The sequence below is a fragment of the Vanessa atalanta genome, chromosome 7 (assembly GCF_905147765.1).
Source record: "Vanessa atalanta chromosome 7, ilVanAtal1.2, whole genome shotgun sequence".
Classification (NCBI taxonomy): Eukaryota; Metazoa; Arthropoda; class Insecta; order Lepidoptera; family Nymphalidae; genus Vanessa; species Vanessa atalanta.
Window position 1 is genome coordinate 10,227,461 of NC_061877.1, and position 13,331 is coordinate 10,240,791.

Sequence of the window (13,331 nt, forward strand, 5' to 3'; positions counted from 1 at the left end):
ATAAAACTAGTCTTCTATGTTTTAATTAATTTATTTCATTGCATTATTATATGTATTTATGATTATAACACATTTATTTTTGTTTACTTGACCAATCATTCCAACTGCCCAGGTAGGTTTTGGATCTGTTAAAACAATCAAATGATTAATACATGCATCTTACTTGGTATAATAACTAATAAGTATAAATTATCTTTAGCCTAATTCAACCATAATATGAAGACTTTTAGTAGTGCACAATATAGTTGATCTATTAGTGATTCACATGAACTATGTAAATTTAAGGTTTGTTTATCTTTATTCATACTTAGATTAGAATAGGCTAAAGATGGCATCATTTAAAGTCATATTACAAAAGAAAGTTAGTTAAAACTTGTATCATAAATAAAGCTATATTATTCAAGAATTGTTTATAGTGCACAATAAAAGAGCTTTTACAAAATCGCATAGAATATGTAAATTTAAGGTTTATTTAACTATATGCCTTCTACAATTGAAATATGTTAAGATTTAAAGTTGGGTTTATGTTATAGTAATATGACTAAAAAAATTGGACACAATTTTATGTGTATACTTTGTATATCCAAGCTTAAGTGCTTTGTCAAGAGCTTCACTGGAACGTCTACCAGATTGACAATAAAATATAAGCTCATCTGAAGAAGATGGCTTAGGCCTTTGAAATTGCTTCTTGAACTCTTCTTCCGACATAGTTATTAATGCATCTTGTACATTGTTTACTAAAAAGATATAATTGTTAATTTAAAATAATATTCATTATAAATATGAGGTATCTTGTTATTAATATTGAGAGTACATGGTATGTTGATGCTAGAAGGTATTTTGCCAGTTGATTTCACCTCTTCTGGACTGCGGACATCAATAATCACCTTCTCAGGTTGATGAATTATTTTTAGCATATCCTCATAGCTGAGAACCCTTTTAGGATCAACCATATTTGAATGACCTGCTTTTGCAAGTAAACAACTGGTGTAAAATTTTCTGTCTGTAATTTTACACAAAATATTATGACATTGGATTGTGTTAAGTTTTATGATTTTAGAAATTTAAAAAATAATTAAATTTAAATTACTAAAACAATGTAAAAGAAACTTTTTTATTAAGTTTGAGATATATTAATTATAAATAATAAAAGTTTGTTAATAAATACTTCTACTTTACGATCCTACACAAAAAAATAAGAGAAAAACACACTTATTGCCAAGTTACAAATATTTATTCCGAAATGTCTAATAATAAATGAGGATGATAGTGGAAGTGACATTATAATTTGTTAAAGAAAGCTTACAGTTGCATAACTTAATATTCTTTAACATTGATGTACTCTGTAAATAAATCAACTACTTTATTTTTACACTAATTTATTTTTAAGTTTGTACTTTTCGTAGTAATAATAATTGCTAGTTGCTTTTAAAATACATACAAACTTATTTAATCATTACCTGTTTAATTATTAGGTTAATACTTCGATTAAATTTTAAGTTATCTATAATCAGTACTTAAGTTTTCACTAAATTTTCAAATAAAAAATAAAGAAAAACAATCCCTTTGTAAGCGGTAAGTAAACCATAGAGTATAGTAAATAGTAATATTGTAATATGTAGTATATAAAACCAAAACGGCACAGTATATACTAAATACTCTATGTTAAAAAACCAAAGTAACCACAATCTTAATTTATTATAACTAAATAAATCTACAGTAGGCCTGTAGTTTTTTCCATATATTATAAAGCATACAATATCAACAAAGAAGTAAAATTAAACAATATCATTAAAAATAAATATGCCTGTACTTATGTATCGTGTTTGAAGATCTAATTCTTCGGCGTAAATAATAATAGTTTTTTATTGCATTAAAATAATTACAATCGAAAAATAATAAGCCTCCTTAATAATAAAATATTAATAATTATAATATAAAGTAAATTCTTTTTTTCACTTCAATTTAAATTTGTAATAAAATGAACATTGTAAAATAAGATAATGTAGGAAGCTGGCTATTTCGAGTGACTTAACGCTTCAAATAAAAATTCACTCAATTATTTTTTCATGACGCGCCAAAAGTAAAATATAACTTCAAAAAACACGGGAGCCTCACGGCTCACTGTGTGACTGTAGTCACATATGATATGTGGCATCTGACATTTCATCTTGGTAATGGTGTGGTTGTCGCAAATCAAATCAAATCAAAATAAACTTTATTCAAGTAGGCTTTTACAAGCACTTTTGAATCGAATTTTACACACTATATTAAGTAAGCTGCCACCGGTTCGGAATGTAGGTTCTGCCGAGACGAACCGGCAAGAAACGCAATAGTTAATCTTTTTGAAAATTAAAAATACAAAGTTATGTTAGCTAAATACAATTAATTGTGTTATATAACATTTATCTTACCTGAAAGTTAGCAAGTATTAGTTTCTGTCACCTATATAATTCTGCATTAAATAATGCTTTTATTATAGATGTATTTTTTACAAATGCTTTGAATTTATGAATTGGCAAAGTTCAAAATATCGGCGGAATTTTATTATAAAAATTGATAACTATCCCCAAAAAGGATTTATTGACTTTCACTTCGGATTCCAGCTTGACCGATTTCAGTCAATGCGGCCAATGGCATGGACTAGCCTACGCAGAACTTATTTTAATGCACAAGTGTGTGTACAAATATATGTGCACTCTCATAGTCCGAAGGGGCAGCAAATCCGACACGACAGAAAAGGACACCGATTCCGATTCACGGGAGTGTAGCTAGTATAAGTGTATTATCTATGGTGTAAACACTTCCAACTTCTAGACCACGGGCTGTTACTGAGATTTTTTCGACGGATAAATCGAATAAATTTTTATTGCCCCGACCTGGGGCTTGAAATTCGTGATCTATGACTTTATAGGCATTAGACTAGGTTGTCGAATTGCTATTTTTACACACCTTACTAATAAAGGTCGGTACCATGAATCATGATCTGAATTCAGACGGCCATAACGAGTAACGGGCGCGCTCATTGCTCAAATCAAATAGCATGTACTTTCCCGACTTACTGTTACACTCTTCCGTCCCTTTTCACTAAATCACCCCCTCTGATCGCAGGAGAGCGAATTGCATGACAAATGATGCACATAAAATATCGTCTGTAACGTGATTCTGTAATTACGGCAACACTGCACAAACAAAAGTTTGTTAAATTGTTACTTTACTACTAATTAGCGGCCTGAATCGCATATTGTTAACTTCAGAAAAGACTTTAAAAACAGCTCCCATAACTTGGAAACTTTTTTATTTTAATTATAGCTTTAAAATAAAAATTCTGTTTATTTTATACATTTAAAAAATGTTTGTTCGCTAGTTTTTGTAAATCTACGAAGTTGTCGGCTAAAATCGATAGTGTCACCGGCTAGAATTGCCCGCTTTTACGATTTTTCAATGCAAATAAATAGCTTTTCAAGTAAATAACTACCAGTCGATTGGCAAAGCTCATACCCAGTCGCTCAGAATTTAACTACGATTACATACAATTTTCTTAATAGATATTTTTCTTCAACTATGTCAACACAAAACTCTAACCTAAACGAAATATCATAAACTATCGAAATTTTCAGTTTATCTCGCGAGGTAGATTATAATCTAAAGGTATTTACAATTCTACGGTGGTATATTTATATATTTATAAATGGTTTATATGAGACGGTTTTTTTGTTGTAATGGCTTACTGAAAAAACTCCCGCCTGCCTGCTTTAAATTGAAATTAACCACAGGACAAGCATGAACTTCATATTCTTGTAAATTATAAACAAACAATATATATTAAACAAATAATAAGAGAGAGTTAACTCTCTGCATATGCTGAAAAAGATATTGCTATTTTTATATATTTAAATAAGTAAATAAATAAAAATAATACTAGAATCTAAGGGCATAGATTTAAATAAATTAAACACAGCACTTTAAAAATAATTTTATTTAGTCATACCATTCCCAAACTTACCTTAATAATAATAAAATGCGAAATTTCATATCAGTCTTAACACTGGCTATAATTGTTTTACTGTAGAAAATTGTGTGTTTTGAGTATTTTCTGGAAATCTATTGTACTATCTTATAAAAAATGTTATAATAAAAAATATATATATTTATACATAATTCACTTACATCTAAATTATCATTAATTTACTATATTGTTCTTATATGTATGTAATATAAAATATAATAATACATAATTGGTAAAATGTTGCATTATCAGCATTTAAGTAAAGTTTATCTTCTGATTTAAACATTTTATCAGAACCTTGAAATTATTAATTGTTTTTTTTTCATTATCATTAATAATAAAAGTAAAAGTTCATTTCTAATTTTATTAATTAGTCTGCTACTTTTTCAAAATATTTCCTCTTTTCAGCTGGATTTGGTATGATCTGAAAAAGAACAGATATTTTTATAAAACTGTTTGTAAGATTAATGCATCATTTGATATTTATATGAATTAATTTTTGTAGTCTAGGCTAATACGAGGAACTATTTCTTAAATTTACACAAAGAGCCAAGTTGAGAGTTTTTCCAATAGGCCTCATAAACCTTTATCAAAATGAGAAACTAAAAAAAATTACTACTATACAACAATAAAAATAGTACTTACAGTATCCTGCCCTGGTTTCCAGCCTGCAGGGCATACCTCACCATGGTTGTCAGTATACTGGAAAGCTTGAACCAATCTCAATGTCTCATCTACTGATCTTCCCACTGGCAAATCATTCATTGTAATCTGTCTCAGAATTCCTTTATCATCAATTATAAATAAGCCTCTCAAAGTGTGCCCCAAATCTTCTAAATATACTCCATAATCTTTAGCAATAGAATGCGTAAGATCGCTAAGGAGAGGTATGTTAATTTTTCCCAGTCCACCCTCTTTACGAGGAGTATTGATCCATGCAAGGTGTGTAAAATGGGAGTCTACAGAGCAAGCCACTACCTCAGTATTAATTTTTTTAAATTCCTCTATCCTTTCAGAGAATGCTAAAATTTCAGTGGGACAAACGAATGTGCTGAAAATAAAAATAATACAACTTTTGTAATACTATTAATAATAAATACAAACTTGCTGGTAAGATAAATATATGTTTATAAACAAAAAATAATTTATAATAACATTTATTAATACTTACAAATCCAATGGATAAAAGAAAAATACTAAATATTTTCCTCTAAAACTTGACAACGAAAGCTGTGTTACTTCTCCGTTTACAATCGCCGTCGCCTCCCACTCAGGAGCCGGTTTTGAGACTAAAACATTAGCGATAGTAACGCGCTTATTATAAATAAATATGAATTCGTAATATTATCGAGTTTCTTCTGGAAACTTACTCATAGCTTTAGTAAATTGTAATTTATGATCAATCTTTCTTGCTCCACCGGGAAAAACATTGCCGCTTCCGAAAGTATAACACGAATCACTTTCAAATATAGTTGAGTTACATGTTGATATATAAAATATTAATAGAATTAAATTTGTGATTATTTTATTCATTATAAAATATTTTAAAACGTTTTAGTAATTATTTTAAATACGAAAACTAACACAGCAACTACTTTTAAATCTAGTGGGCTGTGGAAATGTCAAATATTTAATGTATATGACACGTCTGTGGTTTTTTATGATAAGAAAACTAAAGCTGGACTGATACCAATATACTGATAACGATAAATTATTAACGCCGGATTAAGCTATGTACATACTTAAATATATTAAAAAAAAAAACTAAATATGTATAGTTTTATATTACAAATAATATACTGGGATAAATTAACAATATAATAGAAAACATTTTAGAGTTAACTTAATTTATATCACAGGTTATTATTTTCAAAATAATAAAAACGCAGATAAAAGTCGCTTTAAATAAAATCAACCGATAGAAATCGAAAACTAAATTACTATAGTTTTGATTGCTATCGGTACGAGCAAATGGGCCACCTGATGGTGAGTGGTCACAACCGCCCATACACAATGGTACTGAAAAAATAATAACCAATTCTTACATCGCCAATGCGTCACCAACCTTAGGAACTAAGGTGTTATGTCTCTTGTGCCTGTAGTTACACTAGCTCACTCACCCTTCAAACCGGAACACAGCAATACTGAGTATTGTTGTTTGACGGTGGAATATCTGATGAGTGTGTGGTCCCTACCCCTTAAAAATGAAATTGTTGCTTAAATAATAACACGAATTGCAATTTTTTTATTTGTTAAAGTTGAACGGTACAGTGCTTTTTATTCTATATATATTACATACATTTACTTTTTTACGTTTCATATTAAAGTAAATTAACACTTGAAGGCTAAGTCAAATGAAATCAAAAAGCGCAGTGATGATTGAAAATATTAGTGACCGACCCTTTAAAAAAATTGTTTTCTCCGTCGATTATAGTACCGAAACTATAGAAAAGTAAATAATTCTGCAAAAGTGTAGAATTACTTTATTTATTATTAACATTAATTATATGTGTAATCTATATATATTTTTACTTTATTATATCTGTATTCTATACTGTTTTATTTATTATCTGTTTTGCATCGTTCGCATTCGCAATCGCAGCGAATGTTGTATTTCTACTTTCGTAATATCATTTATTTGTATTTGCTTGAAATAAATTAAAAATGTTTTTGTTATCGTATTTTAAATCATTTTCATAAGTTCGGTTCTTTTCAAGTCCATCGCAACGAGTTGCGGTAAGTGTTTATAGCTTACTTTAAAAGTATCCACTTGTCGTTCATTATGGCGGTCTGATTACATTGAGTTTTATGTTTGGACTTTAAAACATGAAAAAGTTTCGATAAGAAATACTATACTCTGGTGATCTTATTTGACAGTGAATGTTATTAGTGGTACATGTTTTAGATGGACGGACCAGACGAAGGAGTTTTAGATGTGGATTTATTAGCTGACGATGGGTCTGACGACGAATGTGAAGCCCCGCCGTCTTCAGGTACTTGTGGTTAATTTGACATTATAGTTTTTTTTTGAATTAGTTAATTTATAATTACATCTTTCTAAACTAGTCATTAGGATTGAAGTTGAAAATATTATAAGAATTTCTTTTTTTGAAAAGTCCTTAAAACATTGAAGAAATGTTTTAAAATGCTATAAATTAAATAAAGTAAAATTTTGATAGACTTTTATGCAGGCCCAGCTTCCACACCGACGTCATGTGCATCATCACCTCGCGGCGAAGAGCCGGCCTCTCCCCTTGCTGTGGTATCACAGCCAGCGTTCTTTCACCATCAAACATACACTCGTCCATTCTTTACATCAGGCAGAAGAGGACCTGGAAGACCTCGTAAAGAAGGAGCCAAGTTAGCGCGTGAGGGAAAGATAGTGAGACGGTAATAGGAAGTGTATAAATTAATTTTTTAAATCTTAATAATATAAAAAGCTATGATTTACTTAAAAATACACTTTTTTCGTTATAGCTATAGAGGAAATCCAGGTTCAGTAAGAGGAGCTAAACGCCACAGAAGCAGCCGTGATGAAGCTCTTGATGACATGTTGGATGAAGATGACTTTACCATGCCTGCACCTGAGGAACCACCATATACTCCAGAAAAATGGTAAACTACTATTTTCAATTAAATAGCAATGTATATAGAATAATATAGAATTTTACAAATATTTTTATTTACATTATATTTTTAGGCCTGGTAAAGTTTGTGCCTTATGTAATCTAAGTGAGCGCAGTCAACTCGGACAAGGAGAAATGAGGCAGACAGTATGTAACATAGAAGGGGAAGGGAGTTCTACACCAAGTATAAGTAATTCTGGAGGTGCTACACCCACCAGTATTACAACTCCTAACACACCCACTCTTCCTCTCCCTGCAGGGTTGGCTTCACCGCCACCCGAATTGCTAGATATTAATCAGCAGCATCAAGTTCTTCCTCTAAGCAGGCGTCAAAAGGCATTTAACAAGTGCAAGTAAGTATCAATAAATAATAATGAATGAAAGTATAGTTTATTTTTTATAAAACATTAATGTAATTCATAAAATTTTTAGGACCCCACTTTACAACATGGAGCATACCGATGAACTCTCAATCATTGGATTTTCTGAGACACTAGAGTTACCTGCAGTGGTATCCTCAGGAATGTTTTATGTCCATCGTTGTTGCCTTGAGTTCAGTCCTCCATTTCAAGATCAAGTTGCTGCTGCATGTACATCTGATGAGGAAAAGGACCAATTAGAAGAAGCTAGGATTAGAGGAATTGTTACTACAGCTCTTGCTAGAAAATGTGCCTTCTGTCAGAGATATGGGGCAAGCATACCATGCAAGGTAAAATTTTTTGATTATTTATACAAACGGAATAAGATGTTTCATAAAATATTTTTAAACATACTTAATTTTTTTTTTTCAGATGAGTTGTAGTAAATATTTTCATCTGCCTTGTGTTCTGGCATCTGGAGGCTTTATGGATTTTCAAACAAAGTCATCTTTTTGTAAGGATCATTTGTACCAAGCACCACTTGTATGTGAGTATGTTATGCAACAATTTTCCCTTGATGTCATTACTTGCCTTGTGTCGTATTTCCTTATTTACTTAATTTTTTTTTGTATTTCAGGCACAGCAGATATAGACTGCAGAACTTGTCGAACCATCGGGGATATGTCCAATCTTATGACATGCGTTACTTGTGGAGCACATTATCATGGCACTTGTGTAGGACTCAAGCAACTGCCTGGTAAAATATATAAATATAGTATAAGTATAAATATATTTAAAACATATTTATTCATATATTACATTGTACAAAGTTTAATAAAACTAGTAATTTTATTGCACTATTGCAACATATGTGGTATAAATTAAAATTGATCCTAGGTGGCTGACAGTGTAGCACGATGTTGTGGCTCCACAGGTGTACGAGCGGGCTGGTCGTGTCGCGCGTGCCGCGTGTGCCAGGTGTGCCGCGGCGAGGGAGGCGCGGGCGTGGGCGCGGGTGAGGCGCGGGCCGTGGCATGCGAGCACTGCGACAAGCTGTACCACGCCATGTGCCTGCGCCCCGTCATGGCAACGGTGCCTAAATACGGTTGGAAGTGCAAGTGCTGCCGCGTGTGCTCCGACTGCGGCGCGCGCTCGCCCGGCGCCGGCCCCTCGTCCCGCTGGCACGCGCACTACACGGTGTGCGACTCGTGCTACCAGCAGCGTAACAAGGGCTCGTGCTGTCCGTTGTGTCGCCGTGCTTACCGTGCCGCAGCCTACCGCGACATGATCCGCTGCTCGACTTGCCGCAGGTTCGTTATCCTGCCATGTTGATTAATTAAGGTATTTAAATGATGTCTGTTGTGACTTAAAAAAATGTATTTTTTAGATATGTACACGGAATGTGCGACCCGGAAGCGGACCCACAGCAGTATAGGCAGAAGAAGGAACAGAATCCTGGATATGAATATAGTTGCCCTATATGTAAATCTAATATGTTGGCAGGCTCTAAGTCCGGATGTTAGTATAAATATTGTATTACTTTTATAGACTTTATTTGATACTATCTATTATTGCACTATATTGATAACAATAATGTTTATTTAAAGCATTTGAAGAAGACAATATGGCATCGACATCACAGGACTCCTCTTTCGGCGATGATAATGCGCAAGATCAGGATCCACTGGCAATTGAACCAAAGGTATATAATGTTTAAGATATATATAGCTTTTTTCTACTGTATTATTAATAAAGTTTATTATTTTTTCTCAGGCAGATGTAGGTCTTGGAAAAGGCAAACCTTACACCGTTTCCTCGAAAGTAGCGAAAAAAAAGATAGGTGGATATAAACTCAAGGGTGGGTTTCCACCTGCTGGCAAATTGGGTTTCCAAAAGCGTCAAAGGTCTGTTTTGGACTTTGGTCGAAAACGAGGATCTAAACCAAAAATGCGGGGAGTGTTTGGTGTTCCTGGACTTGGCTTACAAAGGCCACAAGCTCCTGATAATAAAACATCTGAAGATGACCCAGGTAATTATTGAATGGAGTAATTTGTTTGTTTTTTCTTTTCATGGAAATGTGGAATCAACATTGTCAAACTGTAATATTTGTAACTGTAAGAATATATTTTGCTAGGCACATTACGAAATGTTATAACATGTGATGTTTTTTCAGGAGTGGAAAACAAACTAGTCTTGTGTTCAAGTAAAGATAAATTTGTACTGACTCAAGACTTATGCGTCATGTGCGGGGCTATCGGTACGGACTCGGAAGGTTGCCTCATAGCGTGCTCGCAGTGCGGCCAAACGTATCACCCCTACTGTGTCAACATTAAGGTATTCGATCTCGTTAAATCGGTACATAGTACGCGGCCGAAGTTCCGACTACACAGTGTCCGTCTGTCGACAGGTGTCGCAAGTGATCGTCAGTCTCGGCTGGCGCTGTCTGGACTGCACGGTGTGCGAGGGCTGCGGATCGCGCGGCGACGAGCCGCTGCTGGTGCTGTGCGACGACTGCGACACGGCCTGGCATACGTACTGCGCGCGGCCCGCGCTGCCGGAGGTGCCGCGCGGCGCCTGGCGCTGTGCGCGGTGTCGCCGCTGTCTCGTGTGCGGCACGCGCGACACGCCGCTCTGGTGCGACAACTACACAGGTCGGTACAGCGAGTCGCGCCCCCCCCGCCGCCTGCCCCCTCTCAGCCGCGCGCTCATGACTGTTGCCTCCGCAGAGTGCTCGCCGTGCGCGTCGCTCGTGATGTGCTGCGTGTGCTCCGAGCCCTACTCCGACGGCGAGCTCATCATCCAGTGCACCGCGTGCTCGCGGTGGCTGCATGCCGCCTGTGACTCTATCCGCGGCGAGGCCGATGCCGAAACCTGCTGTCGGGCCGGGTACGATCTCCGAATTTTATTCTATACTTCTAGAGGATTAGAGATCGCTCTAATCTAATATAATAATAAATGTAATTGACAAATCTATCATAAAAATGATGGTTCGTGCCGGCGCCAGGTACAAGTGCGTGCTGTGCCGCGGGCGCGAGGTGCCGCCGCCGCACGTGGCGCGCGCGGTGCTGCCGGCGGCGGGCGCGGCGGGCGCGGAGGGCGAGGAGCGCGCGCCGGCTCGGCCGCGCCTCACGCCGCTGGCGCTGGGGCTGGCGGGCGAGTACTACGTGGACGACGTGTGCCTGTCGCAACGCGGCGCTCACCACATGAAGCAGCTGGAGGCGGAGATGGGCATCACGCACACGCGCCGCAAGAGGAGGTTCAAGAACGAGAACACTGAGAAAGACGCCGGTGAGATTATATCACTAACTAGGTCATATCTCTGTTAGAATTACTTGATTTTTTATGCTTTGAGATTTTTGTATCGATCTATCTATCGATCTACCTATCGCTTCGGAGAAATTTTATTGAGGAAGATTTCTTGTAAAATTAATAAATTATAATAGAAGCAAGTATCTAACGTCGACTTTTATATGTTGGACGCTGGCATATGGATTAGAAATAATGGCATCTATTGAAACAGTGGTTCAGAATGCAGAAGGAGAGATGGGAGACGACACCAAGCCTGACAGCACTGCTGAAGTGAAAGAGGAACCTGGTAAGATTTCGTTTAAGTATATTTTATAAGCAAAATATAATTCAGATAATATCGTCATTAATTAAATCAAATGACTTAATTCAATACCTTTTTCTAACAGGCTTATTATCGAACACGAATCTGAAAGAAGGCATTTTATGGAATGTTGCAAATGATGGCCCAGTGCCTGAAGGTTTCACCATTTATACCACGGATTCAGGCCTCACTGTGCTGCGCAGAAAACGACAGAGAAATTTGAACAAGCTCGGCATCGGCGGTTTCGTTGTGCGACAAAGACACACGAACGCTAAAGCACAAGCCGATGATGACAAAGAAGGAGACGGAACGCAAGGCTCCGGAGGTAATATTCGTGTGGGCATAATAAAAGCTGTGGGCTACATATAAGTATATAATTTTCACTGTGTTTTTTTAGAGTCACCAAGTAATAAACGTAAACCACGTCGCAAACCTCGTTCAAAACTGATGGAGCAATTTCCTTCTTACATGCAAGAAGCGTTTTTCGGCAAGGATCTTCTCGAACCGACCAAGCCCGCCGTCAGTTCGACAGGCAAGTTACCGACATATAATGTTAATGTTTAAAGATACTTAAGATTATGTGATATAAAGAAGAAGTGACATCGCTACCTCCACCGCCACAGTGTCGCTGGGCGAGGGCGAGGCGGCGCGCGCCACGCCCGACGCGTGCCGCGACGCGCGCGAGCTCGACAACTCCGACAGCGACGCCGACGACGTGCTGGCCGCGCTCTGCGCCTTCAACGACCACGACTGCACCGTCTTCATCACGCTCAACGCGGTACGCCCGGCGCGCCGACAGCAGCCAGTGCTCTCCCGTTGTCTGGTCGCCGGTTGGCTCATGGTTACTATTCGTTATACCGTAGGAGGAGTCGGACCTCTTGCGGACGCTGAAACCGAAGGAGGAGAAGGAGGACGGCCCGAACGCGGCGAGTTCGGATTGCGTGAAGATAAAATCGGAGGCCTCGGAGGAGGGGCATCTGAAGCACACGGAGGACTCCACGGCTCTCAAAAACGCTATTTTGGGCCCGCAGTCGAATGAGCCCGAGCAGGCTCCACCCGAAAATCCTGCGCACGTTCCCAAGACTGAAACTATTAGTACTGGTAAATTATGTTTAACATATTTTTCATGTTACTCGATAAGCAATGTTACAATTAAAAGGGCTACGAACTGCACTCATTCATCTACATTATATTTGACTACCCATTATATTTGATGTGAAAAATGAAGGAGTTATTGCTACTAATAATTATGAACACAGATACGGGCGGCTCGTCGCAGTCATCGACCATCTCTCCGAAGGACGAGCTGTCTCTACTGGGCGTGAACCTGGATGCGATGGTGCGCGACTCGCTACCCGACATGGACAGTAACGACGTCGACGAGATCTTCAAGGGTGTGCTCACCGACGACTCGCAGGTAATTTATATGAACAGCATGAGTATGGGAAGGTATTATTCCACCATGCTGCTTCGAGCGTAGTTCGAGCACTGTTGTAACTATTTTTTGTCCAGGAATCACAGGAATCATCAGTATCCTACGTCAACTCCATGGCGGGTACGCCGTACTCGCAACAGCGACAACAGCTACAGAGTCCCATGGAGTATACCTCACCTTATCATACCGAATTCGGAAGCAAGTGAGTGTGGTTGAAGTTGTATCAGAATAATAAATGTCCGAGTTGTTCATATGAGTAATCCAGTAACCGTTACAAACACAAACGTATGCG

The 13,331-nt window shown here is 37.0% G+C and overlaps 3 protein-coding genes across 3 annotated transcripts in view; 1 reads left to right on the plus strand and 2 right to left on the minus strand.

The window, feature by feature from the left end:
* Positions 1-1,594, minus strand: LOC125065170 (thiosulfate sulfurtransferase/rhodanese-like domain-containing protein 3). Its single transcript, XM_047672647.1, has 4 exons — positions 1,461-1,594; positions 815-1,003; positions 575-737; positions 1-125 (listed from the first exon to the last, which is right to left on the minus strand). Exons 2-4 carry the CDS (start codon positions 951-953, stop codon positions 74-76), a joined length of 354 nt encoding a protein of 117 aa, XP_047528603.1. The 5' UTR covers positions 954-1,003; positions 1,461-1,594; the 3' UTR covers positions 1-73.
* Positions 1,595-3,964: 2,370 nt separating this feature from the next.
* LOC125065153 (peroxiredoxin-4) lies at positions 3,965-5,671 on the minus strand. Its single transcript, XM_047672622.1, has 4 exons — positions 5,380-5,671; positions 5,181-5,298; positions 4,655-5,060; positions 3,965-4,433 (listed from the first exon to the last, which is right to left on the minus strand). Exons 1-4 carry the CDS (start codon positions 5,540-5,542, stop codon positions 4,380-4,382), a joined length of 741 nt encoding a protein of 246 aa, XP_047528578.1. The 5' UTR covers positions 5,543-5,671; the 3' UTR covers positions 3,965-4,379.
* Positions 5,672-6,597: 926 nt separating this feature from the next.
* LOC125065219 (histone-lysine N-methyltransferase 2C-like) overlaps positions 6,598-13,331 on the plus strand; it is a 29,894-nt gene continuing 23,160 nt past the window's right edge. Inside the window, exons 1-23 of the mRNA XM_047672722.1 lie at positions 6,598-6,745; positions 6,915-7,002; positions 7,189-7,399; positions 7,487-7,624; positions 7,710-7,988; positions 8,068-8,344; positions 8,427-8,541; positions 8,632-8,751; positions 8,929-9,304; positions 9,382-9,512; positions 9,602-9,696; positions 9,768-10,023; positions 10,168-10,328; positions 10,402-10,645; positions 10,721-10,880; positions 10,999-11,282; positions 11,515-11,589; positions 11,690-11,929; positions 12,002-12,136; positions 12,228-12,382; positions 12,468-12,705; positions 12,864-13,021; positions 13,117-13,241. Of these exons, the coding sequence (XP_047528678.1) occupies positions 6,915-7,002; positions 7,189-7,399; positions 7,487-7,624; positions 7,710-7,988; positions 8,068-8,344; positions 8,427-8,541; positions 8,632-8,751; positions 8,929-9,304; positions 9,382-9,512; positions 9,602-9,696; positions 9,768-10,023; positions 10,168-10,328; positions 10,402-10,645; positions 10,721-10,880; positions 10,999-11,282; positions 11,515-11,589; positions 11,690-11,929; positions 12,002-12,136; positions 12,228-12,382; positions 12,468-12,705; positions 12,864-13,021; positions 13,117-13,241 (4,061 nt within the window). The 5' untranslated portion in view covers positions 6,598-6,745. The remainder of the gene's footprint in view (positions 6,746-6,914; positions 7,003-7,188; positions 7,400-7,486; positions 7,625-7,709; positions 7,989-8,067; positions 8,345-8,426; positions 8,542-8,631; positions 8,752-8,928; positions 9,305-9,381; positions 9,513-9,601; positions 9,697-9,767; positions 10,024-10,167; positions 10,329-10,401; positions 10,646-10,720; positions 10,881-10,998; positions 11,283-11,514; positions 11,590-11,689; positions 11,930-12,001; positions 12,137-12,227; positions 12,383-12,467; positions 12,706-12,863; positions 13,022-13,116; positions 13,242-13,331) is intronic.